We start from the raw sequence: 17,897 nt of genomic DNA, 5'->3' as shown, positions 1-17,897 counted from the left end.
TGTCTCACTAACACGTCTAGCTCCCCCTCAATTTGGGTACCCCACTTTTCAAAATCCTCTTTCTGTTTTTTGTTTTCTTTCTAAAATCTCTCATAACATTGTCCTCTTACTGCCCAGCCACCATAGCCCAGCCTCATCTGAGTTCACTTCAGCATTGACTGTACTCTTAAAAAAAAAAAAAAAAAAAAAAAAGAGCTAGCCAGACGTTGCGCTAGACTTTTTTGTCGCCGGTCATTTTGACCGACAGGGTCATAAAAATCCGGTCATAATCTATTTTTACCAGTCATTTTAATTTTCGTTTTTAAATGATAATAAAGATATTCAAAGACATTTAGTTTTCATTCGTTTGTTTTTAATAAATCCAACAAGCAAGTTATAAAGTGTGCATGAATAAGGACATGAACGACAAGATGAACAGTCATATCCACACACCCGTGCCATTAGGCTTCGCCCTGGACACACCGGACGGCACTAACGCGTCCGGTGTGTCCAGGGCGTTATGTAGTTATGTCTGTAGGCTCGGTGACACAAAATTAAAATTGTAATGAAGTGATTAGGGTATTGAAAAATGTGTTCGGTTATGCACTGTTGTGTTATTTTACATTTTAAACACGGTATTTTCTCCTCACGTTCCTCAGTGCGTGCTGTTGTTATTTTATTTTGAAAACTGGCCGGATTCTCTCGTCTTTTCTGTGTCCGACTTCCTGTTTGGTACGATCCGCTCTATCCAGCTTGACAGAAGCGCTCACGGCTCGCATGAAAAATAGACCAGACGCTGAACTGAAGCGCTGCCTCCGCAGACGTTCCGTTCTGCTCAGCGACCTGTGTGGACAATCATGTTAACATGGGTGCTGACGGAAAACTGCCTCCGCTGCTGGGCGCTGGGCTTCGGTTACGCGTCCAGTGTGTCAAGGGCGTTATGTCAACAACGCTACGTGAAGCAGATGAATGACTTTTTCTCTGCAGTGTGAAAACGGCAGCCACTTAAACCACTGACTGTGCACTCTGCCGCCAAGTGGGCAGGGGTGGTAATTGCAACCGGTCAAAATGACCGACGGCCTTCAGATTTTCCGGTCATTGTTGTAAAAAAACGGTCAATGACCGAGAATATCCGGTTAACGCGACCCCTGGAGCTAGCTTGCCTGACATTTCTTTCCCTGGGTTCTGCCTACAGGCTGCCCTATCCTACTAGTGAAGGCATGGATGTATAAAGAGAACTGGATCCAGCATTTGTGGCTAGGCCTTGTACGTTCCTATGAAAATTGTTCAGTGGCACATGAAGCCCAAAACTTTCAACTGCTGCATATAAAATTACCCTAATGTTTGGCACAGCTTCAGCATTATTGGGCCCATAGAGCAAGTGCACTGGATCCCCTTTGATCCACTGTGTAGATGATTCAGAAGCCATATGCTCCATTTAACCTGAGTAGTATTGTGATTGGATGTTACCATTTCAGAGTTACACATGGTATGGGATCAAAGCCTGGTGCACTTCCTGGGACCTGAGTGAATGCTGTTGAGTGCATTCAACTGAAAATCTTTATGTGTAGATGCTACTCAGGGCTGAAAACATGAGTTTATGGCCAATTTAATTTTTCATGCTGAAAAAAGAGAAACTCTTTATATCAAGTATATCAAGTATCAAGTATAAAGTTAAGTAATATCATGGACATTAATGAGACAGAGAGGCAACCAGGGCCTTCCCAATATTCTGAAAGTGAATTCCCCCACAAAACACCCACACCTATACTCTACTCGAAAACATATGTTTACTTTGACCTTTACAAATTAGCGTGTTGTGACCACTTCTGATCATAATGGCTGCTGCTAAGCAAATCCTACACAGGTTTGTTTTAAACGTTGTCTTGTGCTAATACATGGGTGTACAATTCTTTTGCACCTGAGTATTGCAAAAGAAAACTCATTATTAGCAAATATTTAACACAGGCTATCTTTGCATCACAACCATTTGAAGTATGTTTAGTTTCATGGCAGTTCCTTCTTATGTGGTCCACATGATTTAACTCCAAATGTTGATGGTTATAAGTGGCTTGTCCATGTTGGTAAATTAAAGAGCTAAAAAAGCTGAATCAGACCTTGACTTTACTTATACATATACATATACATGTATATACATAACATACACATATTCAAGTATGCTCAAAATGTCCCCTACAATATATTAATTTGATTTAAAAAAAATAATAAAAACGTTTCATACAACACTGGAAAGAGAAGATTTTTGGCTTTCTAATGACATCAGTGTTGTTTTTGTACCAGAAATATTAAAAATACATCACATTACATTATGACTGTTCCAGAGCAATGATTCTGAGAAAAAGGCCTTCAGAGTTTGCAATATGGTGGCCGCAAAGATACATGACAGAGCCCATTCTTCTTCTAAACTGGGAGCTCATGCTTACTCCAGGGGCTGTCTTGGGAATGAATAATACACCAAAAACTTCAGGGACACTTTTATTTTGAAGCCAGCAAGGTACTAAAAACAAGTACCACCATCAACTGACAAGTTCTCATCCCAACTCGTCAAATATCACAGCTTGGTCAGTGGACTTTCAAATCCATGTATGACATGCCAGATATCCTGCTGTGTCTTCTGTCAACATTCTGGGACGCCGTCAATTTACGCTTGTTATATACATTGTGTCTTTCCAAAATACACTTCTGTTTTCATAGGAAACAAACTTACAGTCAGTAAAACACCTTGTATGTATGTTTCTCCTCATGCAACAAAAGCACATGATTAGGTTTAGAAAAAAACATCATGGTTTCACTTAAACAGCTGCCTCCCAGGTGAAAGTCAAGGGTTTGTTGGACCTAAACACCACCCCTCCCTCCCACCCTATAGGGACTTTCCAGCTCTGTATTGAGTTGTTACTGTCGATGCTCAGACTGATGCTGTCCAGCTGTGTTATAAACTGCTGCACCTTTTGTGGCATAATGATACGCCACCAGTTACATAACACCACAAAAGGTACCATTTTTGGGTCTGTGTCTGATGCCATAATCACTGACAAAACGGTTGTATTTGATGAGCTGGGAAAGAAAATGGACTGCAGCAAACCGTTGTAGAAAGATGAGAAAATGCTGAACAGCAGTTTGTTTTATTTTGTTTGTTTGTTATTTTACATGAAAACCCCTTTTCATTCTTTTGATTGGTGGACCCTTACAGACTAAAGGAATATAAATAATCGAGGACGGAACATATTCGACTTTAGGATCACTTCAGAGGTAGGGAGTCGGCACGTTTTCTTAATTTCTTTTCTTTACAATGCCGGTAAATCTGACTGAATATTTTATTTGTGCTCATGGTTTCCTTAAATTAAAGTGAGCAATTGAATCTCGAAGACTCGAATCAAGCTAATGAAGTGTAGCTCGTCCATACTGACAAAAAGTTCGGGTAACACAATAATATTTTGATGTGCTATGCTAAGCATCTCAGAACTAGGCTAGGTCAGATGTTTCATTATTCTTAAAGGCAACACTTTGTTTATTTGGAATCAGACTAAAAGCAACTGTCCCAGACCCTGCCTTGTTAATGATAATGTAAAGCCTCTCACTCATTTTGACATAGAGGGAGGGAGGAAGAGTGGTTCTGAGTAGGATGAGAGTGCAGCTGACAAGTGTTAGCAGCTTGTCATCATGCCTTTACAAGCTTCAAATGTGTATTTGTCTGCTGAATTTGGTGAAAAAAAGTTTCATTTTCTGAAAGCCAAGACTTTGTTTATTTAAAATAAAAATTAAAAAAGTCCAAAATTACTAAAAAGGGAGTGCTTGAATTATATACACACACTTGTGTTTAAAGTGCCAGTTCTTTATGACAACTCAAGGTCCCAAAACATACAGTATGTTATAAAAAGCTTTATGAAAGCTTCGTACAGTCATTTGCCCATTAGTGGCCTGCATGTACATCAAAAGAAAAAAATAAAGAACTGCAACGTCAAACTTAAATAAGGTAGTTCATTTCATATTGTGATTAATATGTTGAGTACATTGTGTGGACTTTCACAAGTGTCACAAATGGTTGTTGAGTGAGTTTCTGTAAAGCATCAATATGTTCAATGTATCAATAAAGAGGCAGAGTAAATCCTGCCCAGTACTGCATGTTGCAGATGTATTATTTATTGTCCTGTCTCACGCAGGCTTTACCCTCTAACAGGGCTGCACTGGCTTGACCATTCACTGAAATTTGTATTCACATTCTCAACCAGTTAGAGCAAGACTTCTGAATCCTCTGGCCCTTTACCCAGTGTCCACCATGTTCACATAAGCTGATAATTTTTTTGTTGAGGTGGTTGCTGTTGAAGGGCAGGGATAGAGAACGGTGGGTGGGGAGTTGAGGGTATGACTAAATTTGAATATCACAGCCTGCCTTGGATTAAGGTTTAATCATTTCCTTACCGACAGGGAGAGTGGGGAATATAGGACTGTTTTACCCACATCCAATACCTGGAAGTTTTAAGTACGTTTTAAGTTGCACTTTCTAGACTGGACTGCTCATGCTGTCTTGGCATTTGCATGATCAGGCAGCTCAACACCTCTGCCTGGACATGACAGTCCATTAATATAAAAAGGTAAAGGTAAGAACCCTCAGTACTCATATATACTCATTTGGGTCTTTGTTTTGTCTTTTCAATGGCATCAGGTGATGTTTTAACATTCAGGGCCTCCCTTCCACAGGTTAGTGCACAAGGATGGAGCAAGTTATCACAAAGGACACATCCTTGCTGCTTTTTCAGCAAACAGGATGTTTGACAAAGCCATCTCTGAAGGACAAAAAAATAATACTTGTTTAAAACTTAAAAAAAAAAGACCATTAACAAATTAAGCAACCGCTGAGAAACATTTTGCAAATATGCTCAGTACAAACATTTTGTGAACAGGACAGTAGACTACAAAATGACAGACCCAGCAAGGTTTTTCCTTGAACAGTTACTGTTCCACTGGGGCAAGGACTATTGATGTCATGGTGCTAGGATTTTTAACTTTGATACGATACCTTGAGAAATAACAATATTCTGTACCTTTTTCAATACCATGGTGGAAATTGACATTGAGGGCTTTAAATATATTTATTTATTTTTAATTAAAAGATAACTATAATAAGGCTATAACATGACAATGACAACTTTTCTTCTCTTAGTTAGTTGCAGAAAACAGCAAACACAAGAAATTGACACTTTGAGTAGTTTCCATATTCAGTGAGTATGAGGGTACAGAAATACAGAAATTAACGTAAGAATAGGGTCTGAAATGAATGCCCATGCAAGAATTTGGAAAGGGGATAGAATTACCCTTCTTTCTGCACTGCACAGACTGTAGAGATTAGCAATGATATGTCAGTTTAACATTACATAGCTTGCACTGCATATTTATTTTATTTATTTTGTTATAATACTTCCAAGCATCACTCTTATGCCTGGCCAACGTCCTGCCTGTAATGTCAGATTGAGTGATGCAGGACTGAAAATGCTGAAATCTGTGGCAACATTTTTTTTAATTTTTAATTTTATTTTACAAAGCAAAAAAATTAATGAAAGATTACTCTACACATTGAATGAATACTCATGCTCATTGCCATCTCTTGTAAACATTAACAATAAGAGAGAGCCAGGAAGTGCAACAGGTAATAGTATATCCAACCTGGAAAATGCAGCAGGACAGCAACGAAAGTGAAGACGCCAGCAATCTGAGTCTTACCTGGGAGGCCGGTGTTCACGTTCAGTAAGACTGTAAAGCCAAACCCTGCTCTTTTTCCTAAACCCAACCACATGCTTTGTTGCCTAAACGTAACCACAGGTGTGTATAGACTAAACGTAACCATGTGCATTTGTTGTTGAAGGAAAAAACGTCAATTTGCGGTGTTGTACCAACGTAGTATGTTCATTTTGAAAGAGACCATATGCAAACTGTATATTTCCTGTGAAAACAGGAACAAGGACTGTCATCTGCTTTAAATCGGTGAGCATTAGGCTAACTGCCTTGGGACCCCGTACATAGTTAAAAGTATCCGTAGATTCCTACAGCCATTTGAGCAAAACGTGTTGAAATTAGACCTGCTTTTCACCCAGTCGGCCTCCACTGTTGATGCTAGCACTTAATTGAGGTGTTGCAGTGTTATTACTGTGGACAGACAGGACAGAGTGAAAGCCTCCTTCACTGCTTGAACGTCCTTAAAAGTTCTTCTAGCCATCTGGGAGACACTGCAATAGTCTCAAGGAGGAGGGGAGGATCACACCAAAGAGTTTGGAGCAGCTATGAGTAAGATGTAATAGCAGGAGAGGGTCTGCAGAAGAGGTTAAAGCTCTTGCAAATGAGAAGTTTGGTGTTGCCCAGCTAGAAAGGCTTCAGAATGGTTGCAAAGAAGACGTTAGATGGTTGAAAGAAACTGACTAGATATTCCTGCATGCAAGGGGTTGTCAACAAGATACATACTAATGTAAGAGGAAAAGGCTTGAAGCCGTGTTTGCACTCTTTATTGCTTGCAAACCATGACAAGTTGTACTTCATTGAGACATTTTCTGCAGCCCACTTTAGCATCTGTGAACACAGGTACTGGGTCACAACATCTTTGGGGAGTCGGGTCTCCTTTCATGACCTGACACTGAGGTAAAGAGAGCAGGTCATGGAAAAGCAAAGATGCCACAGATTACTCTGTTAATGTCACAGGTTAGCCTCACAAGCTTATCAGCTGTGATTAGTAGGGGTGTCTTGATCAAGTATTATGCTCTCAGTCCGAGTCAATTAATATTGAGTATCTGCCGATACTGAGTCCTGATCTGAAACCTCTATTTTCCAAAATAACAGAGATGCACTGTGCACACTTCATGTACTTTAAAGTTGTTAAAATCAATCCAATGAATGTGCTTGAAATTGCAGTGCTTTGTAAGAATTTTTTCAAAATTTATTTTTATTTTTATAATTCAAAGTGTTAAATAACAACCACTCTTTTAAATCTTTTTGGCCTTGTCACTGTCTTAAGGCAGTTTCTCTCTCCCTTTAAGAGAGTATCCTCCAGTGTTTGTTGCTTCGGTGCAGCCTTGTCTGATTTAGTCAAACAAACTGTGTCTGTTGGATGTTTATTGTCATCATTTGTTCTTTTGCACTGTTTACACTGAAAAATTACTCCTATTGGCTGTTTGCCCGTGAGGCTTTTGTTGCGCTTGCAGTGGCATGGTAAATGTGGTCATCTTCTGCTCTCCACCGCTGTCTGTATCTCTTCCAATTAGCAGCAGGGCTCCGCCCACAGTGAAACACATGTGCCATCGATGACAGCAAAAAGCAAGAGAAACAAATGAAACATTTTTTTTCTATCTGGAAGCACCTGTAAATAAAGGCTACAATATTTCATAAAGACCTGATGCCAGCTGCACACCACTCCTTGCATGTGCATGTGTTCAATCAGGAGTCATTAAGTCAAAGGCATGTATTATCTCCTGTACACACGGTGCACTCTGAATTTTATCCAGCTCTTTTTTCTATGTGATGGGTCTTGTCATGTAATGAAGAGTTTTGCAGGTAAACCATGCAGAGAGATGAGCCTATTTTCTTCTAAGAACTGTTACTGCCAGCTCCAATCCTCTTATTAGAGGCTTGTATTTCTGCATTGATGTTGGGATATTGAGGCTGTCTGTTTGAAACAGACTAGAAATCACTACTCCTCCAATTTTGATGAATATTGGAACTCGCAATCAAACAGGCCTGTGTCTTCTATGCCCCATCTAAAAAGACAGAATACATGTAAGGCTTTCTTCTCAGTGTGGGCGGCACGTTGTGAAGAGTCATGAAATGATAATTTTCAGAGGATCATTTCTGCATTTTCTGTGAGAAACACCTGCACACATGCTTTTTCTCCTCCAAGTGATAACTGCTTCACCAGTGTCAGCAGGCAGTGCCAGAGTATGGGTTTTATTAGAAGCCAACATGACTGCGAATAACGTGCCATTCATTTCTGCTTTATAACTCTGTGAATGACACTCATCAGGAGACTAATCACAAGTTGACAACATCTGTCTGTGCTGCTGTGGTTACGTCAATCATGCTCAATTTTTCAAACGGCTGGCCATTACATGTCAGAAGCTTTTTGTCTCACAATTTACTTGTCAGGACCGAAAATCTGAAACTCTGAAAAAGTATGAATAAATGAAAAGTTAAAAAATAAGCCAGCTCTGTAAGAAGTAATATACAAATAAAATTTCTAAGATGGAGGGTTGAAAGAGGAACATGTCTTTCTTTAAAGGAACAGTGTGTAGGATTTAGGGCAGTTTTGTAACATCTAGCGGTGAGGACGGCAACCAGCTGAAACTTCTCCAGTTTAGAATTCCATCAGTGTTCACTGTTCAGGAGGTTTTTTACTGTGAGGCAAATTATCCGCAGAGGCCTCTTCCTCTCCAAAACAAACAGATTATGTCATCAAAAGTGGTGAAAACACTGTTTTGCATGTAGGAGATGGACCGCTATCCTAATATGCTAATGTGTGGTCACTCTTTTTCTCTGTTAACTTAAGATCCAGACGTTCAAGAGGATTTTACCAGGAGCCAAATTATCTTCAGAGGTCTCTTCCTCTCCCAGCAAATGGAGCTGGTGATTTAAACTGGTAATAACACTGAACAAAGCAGTTTACAACTAAAAAAATTAGTGTTTTACTGACACATTCATTGCAGATGGGCTGCAAATGTCGGTAGCCAATGCGAATGGCCCTATCAACAGCGAGAGTTTGGTAAGTCCATTCTGGGCAACTGTAGAAACATGGAGATGCAACATGGTGATCTCCGGAGATGAGGGCCTGCTCCCTCATCCAATGTGAACGACCCAATATCAATTCATAAAATTCAAGATCTGTCTCTTAATATATGCTTTTTCCCATGGATGTGTGTGTGTGTTAATCTCGCTGGTAGTAAACGGACCCCGGTGCTAAATTATTTAGGACTGCAGTCTTATTATCATGCTGCAGCAGCCTCTCCTCCTGCTGTCTGTGCGTCAGGGCTACTTTTGTACTTTTGTGCCACTTTTACGTGCACACACACAGACATACAAATATGGAGTAGGGATGCTGTGGTGGAGACAGACAAGTCAAGACAGCTTGAGCTGACGACAACTATGCTTGATATTGTAAGTGCAATAAAACCTCCACAAGAAAAAGTCAATACTTAATCAATACACCTGTTCAACAACATGTAAACATGTAGAAAATGTATAAAGTTTGAATAATATTCAGTTTTAATCCTGTTCAAAATTTATTCTTTTTTATTAAATAATTTCTTGTAAAATTTACAGTGCTCTTCGAATCTCTTTTACATTCTAAAAAAAACTGGTATTGTAACTAAAATATCCTCATTGCAATCAATGTCAAATCAAATAGAAAATCAAATTAAATTGAATCATGACCTTGTGAATCAAAATCAAATCAATTTAGGAAATCATCGGGGATACTTTGCCCTAGATATAAAGCCTCAGTCTAAAATAACAAAAACACAACAATTCCTATTTTCAGGTAATGATACACTAAAGAAACCACACTTATTATATTTTATACTCTATATTTCTACCAGTATAGCTCCCTAAATCCTACACACTGGACCTTTAACATGAAACAATAAAAATCACTACAACTGGAGTTACATGGGTGTCACGTAACAATAACACTCAGTCACAGCACTTCTAAAGGACAGCACACATTACCGCCATCTTTTAATCTGCAGTATTGTGTTAAGGGAAGGCACAAACTGACATCTGAGAGATCGTACATTCACAACCTATCCGCTTTAATGAGTCGTAATGGGTCGAAGGGATCCATAATGCATTGTCCCCTGAATAAACTGTTTTCCCACACCATATATCTTCTAATCCTTTTAGTGGCCAGCAGCCAGAGATTCAGTGGACACTGCTGAATAATTTATGTAGTCCCCACTGAGTTGAAATGGGGACTAAGTCTCGCAGTGCACAAAATAAAGGTGAGACTTAAATTGACATTAAGTAAACGACCAGAGAGGCTACGCATTTATGGGCTGCTACTCTCCGCACAACTCTTACATTTGTCACCATCTGTGCTGGAGGATTTATTGGCATGTACTGTTGAGGCTTCAGAGTCTCCCTTCATTCAACAGCGCAGTGGAAACAAGATTCATATTAAACGATGACGTGAAATCTGAAAGTAACTCCGTTTAGATTTTGTTAACAAGCTTCAGGCTTAAATTAGGCAGTGTGACTATCTGATATTGTCTCTGTATTTCCATATTTCTTCCATGTTCGCCAAAGCCAATTTTCTCATGTCACTTGTCATTTTGATAGTGAAAGGTGAGGCATCTTTCTGCATCATCAGCTGCTACACTACATTTGCTCATGTTCCTGACACCATGTGAGTGTGAAAATTTGAAATGATACACCATGGAAAAAAACAACAACTATGACATGGCAAGGCAGTTACATTGCAGATTTGAGACTTTTTCTAGAAATGCAGTTTAACTCAGGGAGAAGACTGCTCCCTTTAGTGCTGTACTAACAGACACAAACACTATCCTCTGAGGGAACAGTCCATTATCGCTGGTGACAAACATGAAAAGCAAACGGTGAGGAGCAAGTCAGGAAAATGCCACTCTGCAGGAAAAACATTTAAGATTCTGACTGCCAGCGAGAATTTCTTCAGCTGCCCAAACATCTCCCCACATAGTCTCTCTTTTCATTAGTGCAACTCAGACAAATGTCAAGGAAGATAACCCATTATCTTCCCAGCTGACAGTAACACGTACACACATACATAAATGCATCATACCAGGCTCCCTGGCAACGGATGTCTGTATATTACTTTTCAAGTGCTATTCTATTGCCTGATGTGCCAATGCTATTGTTGCTGTGCCTTAACTCAGGGTTAGCAGTCAGGAGTGACTTTCTTTTTTTAGGCATTTTCAACCTACATGACAACCTATTGACACATTTTAAAGTACTTTTATCCTGTAAAACAGAAAATAGAATTATCACAGTCATTTGTCTCCACAAACCAGTCAAGCAGTTACAGTTTACATGCATGTCTATGAAAACATGAATACTTTATACACATCTTCCCCCAGCAGCACAGACAATCTATACAATCAGCACAGTTTCAAGGTGGACACAAATGAAGTATCTAACTAAATGTCTCCCCTTCTGCTTCTGAGGTATGATGTTGAATAATGGCCAGAAAAGTGTTGCAGAACATTCTGACGTCACATTTAAGTTGACCTTTGACCATTAAGATATACAATGTCAGCTCTTCATCGTTTTATCCTATTAGACATTTTTTGTGAAATACTGTCATTATTAGCATGTGAATTCTTGAGTTATGGTCAAAAACAAGTTTTGTGAGGTCACAGTGACCCTGACCTTTGACCACCAACTTCTAATCAATTCATTACTGAGTCCAAGTGGACATTTGAAATTTGGATAAATAAATAAATCAGTATTTATTGAGACATTGCATTCATGAGAATAAGACAAGAGAATAAGACAAGGTCACAGTGACATTGACCTTTGATGTACAACCACCAAAATCGAATTAATTCATTGTTAAGTCCAAGTGTACACTTATGCCAAATTTGAAGAAATTTCCCCAAGCATTCTTGAGATATTGCATTAATGACAATGGACAGCCGACAGATGAACAGACATCCAGTAACCATAATGCCTCCAGCTGTGGCTATTGCTGGCGTAGAGGCGTAAAAATGACAATGGGACAAGGTCTATAATATAATTATTAAGTATGTTTGTGTCTTTTCTTTATTTCAGAATGTCTATTCTCCAGTTTCTCTTCATTTCTTACTTTGTGACCAAAATCTGAGCATACACTGAACAAGCTGAGCTTGCACTATACAAGAGGGTAACAGCATTACAAAGGCATTATGTAACCTGACTTTTGTCATCCTCTACTGGTGACATATTCATTGCTTGCAGTTACTTGTATTGGAGAGAAATATAACAATATTACAGGGGGTAATATTAGCTTTTAAGTGCTAAACAAGTGCCAAATACTATGTATATCAAAAACATAAAATTGAACTCAGACCCCAGAGGGAGGTTACTAAGTATGCAGTCAGAGTAAATGGGACCATCTGGTGGTTTTGTGTCAGTCATTAAAGTTGTCCCTTTTGAATGTGATTACAATTCACACTTCAAACAAATGGGTTGTGGGGAAATCATGATATTCAGAGTAAATATTGGGGAACCAATAAACGGAGGGCTGAAATGTTGTGATTGGCTGAGGCAGTTGAGAGCCACTGAGCTGTGAGAACTAGATTCTGCTGGCTCTAGATAACGGGGAGTAAGAGAGGAACAGCTGGGCCGTAAGCATTCATGTCATGTTGGAGGCTGAACATCTGATCCTATAGAGAAGCAGCGCATGACTCACACTGCTGAATGCTCAGTGGGAAGCGTGGAGCCGACACAATTAGAACACAGAACACACATGCGTGCTCACACATACAGGCGCACAGAGCTTCTTGGCTCTCCTGCAGGCTGTGAGGTGCCAGCACAACAGAACCGACCAAAGCAGCTGTGGCCTCCAGCCAAATCATGGTTGATTGGAGTTGGGTCCTGTCAGGCCACAGGTTGTGCAGTTTCAACCCCTCCAATCCACCAAGTTGAAAAGAAAACAAGGCCTTAGTCAATAGATTAAAGCCAGGCATTATTCATCATAAATTCTCTTGTGGCTATGTTAACACAAAAGCTACAGATTGATATCCTGCTGGAAGTAAATGGCTGTTCAGCACGTAGGCGAAAAATACATGTGAAGCAAGTGTCGGAGGTGCGTGTTATGTGGGAATGTCGACATCAGCCCGCGTGCGTAGGAGGGCTGGTTCAGTCACCTTTACTCTGAGGTAAAGCTGTTGCAGCTTTGCCTGACACATTTGTTTTGTGCAATTTCTGAATTACCTTTGACAGTTGGAAAAGAAAATGATGAAAACTTTCTGACAAAATCCACATTACAGAGTTACTGAGCTGAGACAAGGATTTAATAAATAGATGACATGGCATATTTGTTAAAAAATTGAAAATAGATCTTAACATCTGATCCTCTACCTTCCCCATTGACTGCATTCAAGCTGAACACTTTGTAACAGAAACCAAAGACTGTTTTCACTTTGCCAAGTAATCCTGTTTCCTCTAACCAAGGGCACATACAAATCTCCAGTTTACAACTGGATTTTGCTCTTCATCCTAATCTTCTACCTGTATACACAGGAGTAGACCCTCCATTCTATATGTGTCCCCTTAATGTTGAAAAGAAACCTACACCCTTCCCTGGGTGGGTCCCTACACCAGACTTTTTCGGATGGGACACTCTTCTCCATTAAATACATTTTATATGAAAGACAGCTTTTAAGACCCAGAAATACAAAAAATCAAGATAAAAAATAATAATAAATAAACACCTTGTGGCCTACCTCTTGCCGAATGATGCTTCCAGATGATATTGGCCTCAGGACGACCAACAGCCAGACACATTAGATTGACGTTGCTGCCCTCGTTCACCGTGACATCCTTTGATATGTTAGTGATCCTGGCGGGTACTGAGGGGAGAAAGAAAATCATGATTGATGTTTTTAGCTTAATTAATGACACGTGAGCTAAGGGCTCACTACTCCATGTGATCAGAACAGCGATGAGGTTAAAAATAACCCTGGGTTGGGGGACTCAATTAGCATGAAATTAGCTGACAAATTTGACAATTCTCTGGCTCGCCGTGGTGTTATACATGATTGATTTTCTTCATCATGTATCTTTGCCACACTGCTCATTAGACAGGCATCAGACTGATTTGGAGTAAGACATAATTTCATCTCTCTGACTGGACCAACTTGATCTGTATGCCTGCATGTGCATGTGTGTTTGTCTGGGTTCTTGATTAAGTGTACCCTGTCCCTAGCCTTGAATCAAGGGTCAGAAGATATCCTTTTTCAGTGAAATTTAACTCAGTCATGGTGACTTGGACGTAAAGATCATTAGTGCATGTGACAAGACAGGCTTTCATTGAGGAAAATTCACATATTACCCACTTCAGTGTAGTTTAACATCAAATTTTTCCATAGTTTTACTATTAATGAGGACAGTTTAGCTTTTAAATCCTTGGGCCTGGTAGGGTTGTGATGAATAGAATAGAATCAACCAGCAATAAGCATTTTATAGAAAGTTAGGCAACTAGTCTACAACACTGGTCACATAACTAATTATTATTATTATTTATTTATTTATTTTTTTTAAAAAAACCTTTAAAAAAAACACTTAAAAGTCATATTCTGTTGCATAATTTAAGGTACTGGTCTCTACTTTTTTAACCATAAAATCAATTAGCACCACTCTGACAGATACTAAACATAAAAATAAACAAATAAACCCTAAAATTCCCACTTCATGGTTGTGTGCCTCTGCAAACTGGTCAAGTTGCAAACACGTGGATGCTTAGAATAAATCTTCCCCCTGGCAGCGCAGTCACAGTCACCACAGTTTCAAGGTGGGCACCAAGGATTAGTGTCACCAAGTCAGTATCTCACCAAATGTCTCCCCTTCTGTTCCTGAGTTATGATGCTGATCAATGGCCAGAGAAGCGTTTTTGAAAAACAGTATGATGTCACAGTGACATTGACCTTTGACCTTTTGGATTTAAAATGTGATCACTTTATCATTTCATCCTATTAGACATTTTATTGTGAAATTTTGTCATAATTAGGGAAGTAATTGTGAAGTCACAGTGACCTTGACCTTTGACCTTCGAGCACCAAAATCTAATCAGCTCATTCTTGAGTCTAAGTAGAAGTTTGTGCCAAATTTGAAAAAAAACCAAAAACAATCCCTCAAGGTATACTTGAGATATCATGTTCACGGTAATGAGACAGATGCAAAGTTAAGGTGACTTTGACCTTTGACCCCTAAAATCTATCTATTTAGTTCAACCTTGAGGTCAATTGCATCTTTGTGCAAAATCTGAAAAAAAGAAGAAATCTCTCAAGGCATTCACGTGAATGACAATGACAGGTCCATCTCAGTGCACAGGGACTAACATTTATGTTAGTCCCTGTGCACTGTTTATTGTAACTCAGTTAATCAGTGGGACTTCATTTATTTCAGAGCAGTTGTCATGGTTCCCCACAGGACTAATAAGCTACTGTTCTCTTGCTGTCAATTGGCCGCATAACTCTCTAATTACAATGTTAAAGATTTAGCTTCAAATTTCACTTCACTCAATGTGATTAAGACAGCTTATGACTTCATTAAAATAATTAAAACACAATGGTAAAACACAGTAATATATTCACTGTAATACACCCAATACAATTAAACAATGATAGAAAATGGTACATGGGATTTTTTTCATATTTTATTATAAAAAAAGGTACTGACTGGCCGTAATGTGTGGTCTGTGCCAGGGGATCAGAGCTGGAGTAGATATGCTACTGTGCATCCCATTGACCTTTGAATTTACTGATTTGATTAGCATGCATTGCTAAAGCCAGCTCAATTGGTTCATTTAGGACACTGTGTGTACAGCCTGGTTCTCTAAATGCCACCCAAAAACTGTTGACATGAAACCAAGTTTACAGCATATTTCTAAGCAGTATCATATAACTCATTAATATGGTCCAGGTAAACAAATGAAGGTATTTTCAATGTTTTACACACCATGTTTTGTATTCGCTACCCATTGCAGCATCGTAACTCTCTCTTTTTTTTTTAGTCTCAAATTAAATGAGCTATGCAGTCCCCCTTTCAGTAATCACTTGTAACCAATGCTCCATTTCTCTTCAGACATTTGCACATTAAGGATGCACCCATTCACAAAACTGGACTACACAAACAGAACTGATGACAAAATGAATTGTATTATGAGGAGGACAATTACATGCAACACTCATTCCATGAAATGACAAAGATCAGTGCTGAGTTCCCCCATTAATGTTTACTGCCTTTAATGCTGGCTGACTATATAGCCCTTAGCTCAACAAATAAATCTGTTCAACAGACACAGATACATGGTTTAAGAAGAAACATCTCTTAGCCTATACTCATGTTGTACATATAGAGTATAAAGTACACACACACAGAATGTGTATATACAACATAAATAGACCAAACTGTGATGTGGTTCTGTGGGTTTTAACAAAACTATTTTTTCACTGCTGACATGAATACTTCTTTGTTTATTTTATGTGGAGCCTGATAGAAATTGGCCATTTGGAAATTGGGTAAAGTTAAAGTGAAGATTACAAAAACAAACCAAAACGATGTTTTTTTTTTTTTTTTTGGTGAAATATTTTCCTAACATCTATAAGGCAGAGGCCACTCCCTAAAGCCAAGAAGAGTTGAAATGTGAGGCTGTTCTTAATGTATTTTGATTTTAACTTGAAAACATAGTTGTAATTGTTTAATAATGTCTTGTTAAATGTAGAGATTCTTTTATATATCAATAAACATTTTGTTATAATAGGCTAAAACATACACGTGTAGGCTAACTATTGATTGCCGTTCTTGTATTTTGCAGAACTTTCATAGTCAAGCAGGTTTATATATGGTAAATAAATACGATCTTTTTCTTAGCTTGTATACGAAAGTAAAACAACTAATATAAATTATATAGTATATGATACATCATAGCAGACTGATTCAATAAGAAAATTAGCCCATCAGTTTACAGGCTTGTTGTAATCTCAAGAGACTAGCATGAAGTGATTGGATCAGTAACATACATCATTACAGAGTTAGTGTGAATGTGATATTTGGACAAAGCAACAATGTGTATTACCATCTTCAGGTCCCTCAGCTTCATCATAATAAATAATGCTCTGACCTGAAACTAAACCCGTGCATGTATTTGTGGTCACAGAACCATAGGATATCATTTAAAGAACTGATGAGGCCTTTTACAAAAAGGCAGGCTATTTTGAAATCATAGGGTGTAACTACGATAGAATAGAACTTTTAGTTTATAAAGATTACTAGGTGATGCATCATGGAACTACATCAGGACAAAATTATTGGACTGGAAAAACTAAATGAAAAAATTGCTACTAATGTAGTCTCATTAAAGTCACGACTTCAGCATGTTATTAGTGATGTATCAGGTTTCAGATGTCCGTCCCATCAGTCCTCAGAATTAGCTGCTGTGAGTACTTTAATACACTGAGCATTTGTTTTCACCTTTTAACTTCCACAAGTCTTTGGTGAGTTGCTGCTCTGTGTGCACAAGATAACACTGCGGACATGTGAACCAAGTGCCACGGTCACATTGCAGTCAAGTGCGTCCTGTCCAGTACATCGGCAGTTTAGTCACTTTGTGGACAAGCTTCTTTAGTACATGTGTGGTGTACTGGGGCACAGGGTGGGATAAAAAAGAATGCATTCCTGAAAACTGCAACTCCTACACCAAACAAATTCTGGTCTGAAGACATTCTGCTCTGTTTGTGTTCATGCAAATAAAAGAACACCAAAAGTTTTCTAAAGCTCCAACAATTTATCCAATGTAACCAACTGGAACTGGAGAGCAGCTGATGTCTGTGGTTAGTGGATGTAGCTAGTGATCAGTTGGGTTCTAACAGTTGTTGTGTAGGCCTGAGCGGGGGATTCCAACAGCGATGTTATATCACATCAAATATTTTGTCCATATGCTGTTGTACATCAGCTTTTGTCCTCCAGCAATGTTGGACTGCACCACTAGGGCAGGGATAGAGACACAGAGATAAATTAGAGAGGAATAGAGGAGTTACTGGCTGTAGGATCTCTGCTGACAGTAGAGAGAAGTGGTGAGATATCAGGATGAAGACAACAGTGAACTGTTCCATGTCCTCTCCCGAAGACTCTCCCCGATTCAGGTGAGAATTCTTTAGGGTCCAAAACACCCCAGTTTTTTTCTTGGT

The 17,897-nt window shown here is 39.0% G+C and overlaps 1 protein-coding gene across 1 annotated transcript in view; it reads right to left on the bottom strand.

Moving 5' to 3' along the window:
* The window catches only part of opcml (opioid binding protein/cell adhesion molecule-like), a 305,981-nt gene that overhangs the window by 93,249 nt on the left and 194,835 nt on the right, over window positions 1-17,897 (bottom strand). Inside the window, exon 3 of the mRNA XM_049591589.1 lies at window positions 13,434-13,559. Within this exon, the coding sequence (XP_049447546.1) occupies window positions 13,434-13,559 (126 nt within the window). The remainder of the gene's footprint in view (window positions 1-13,433; window positions 13,560-17,897) is intronic.

This window comes from Epinephelus fuscoguttatus, linkage group LG12 (assembly GCF_011397635.1).
Source record: "Epinephelus fuscoguttatus linkage group LG12, E.fuscoguttatus.final_Chr_v1".
Classification (NCBI taxonomy): domain Eukaryota; kingdom Metazoa; phylum Chordata; class Actinopteri; order Perciformes; family Serranidae; genus Epinephelus; species Epinephelus fuscoguttatus.
This window is presented reverse-complemented; position numbering and strand designations above follow the sequence as displayed.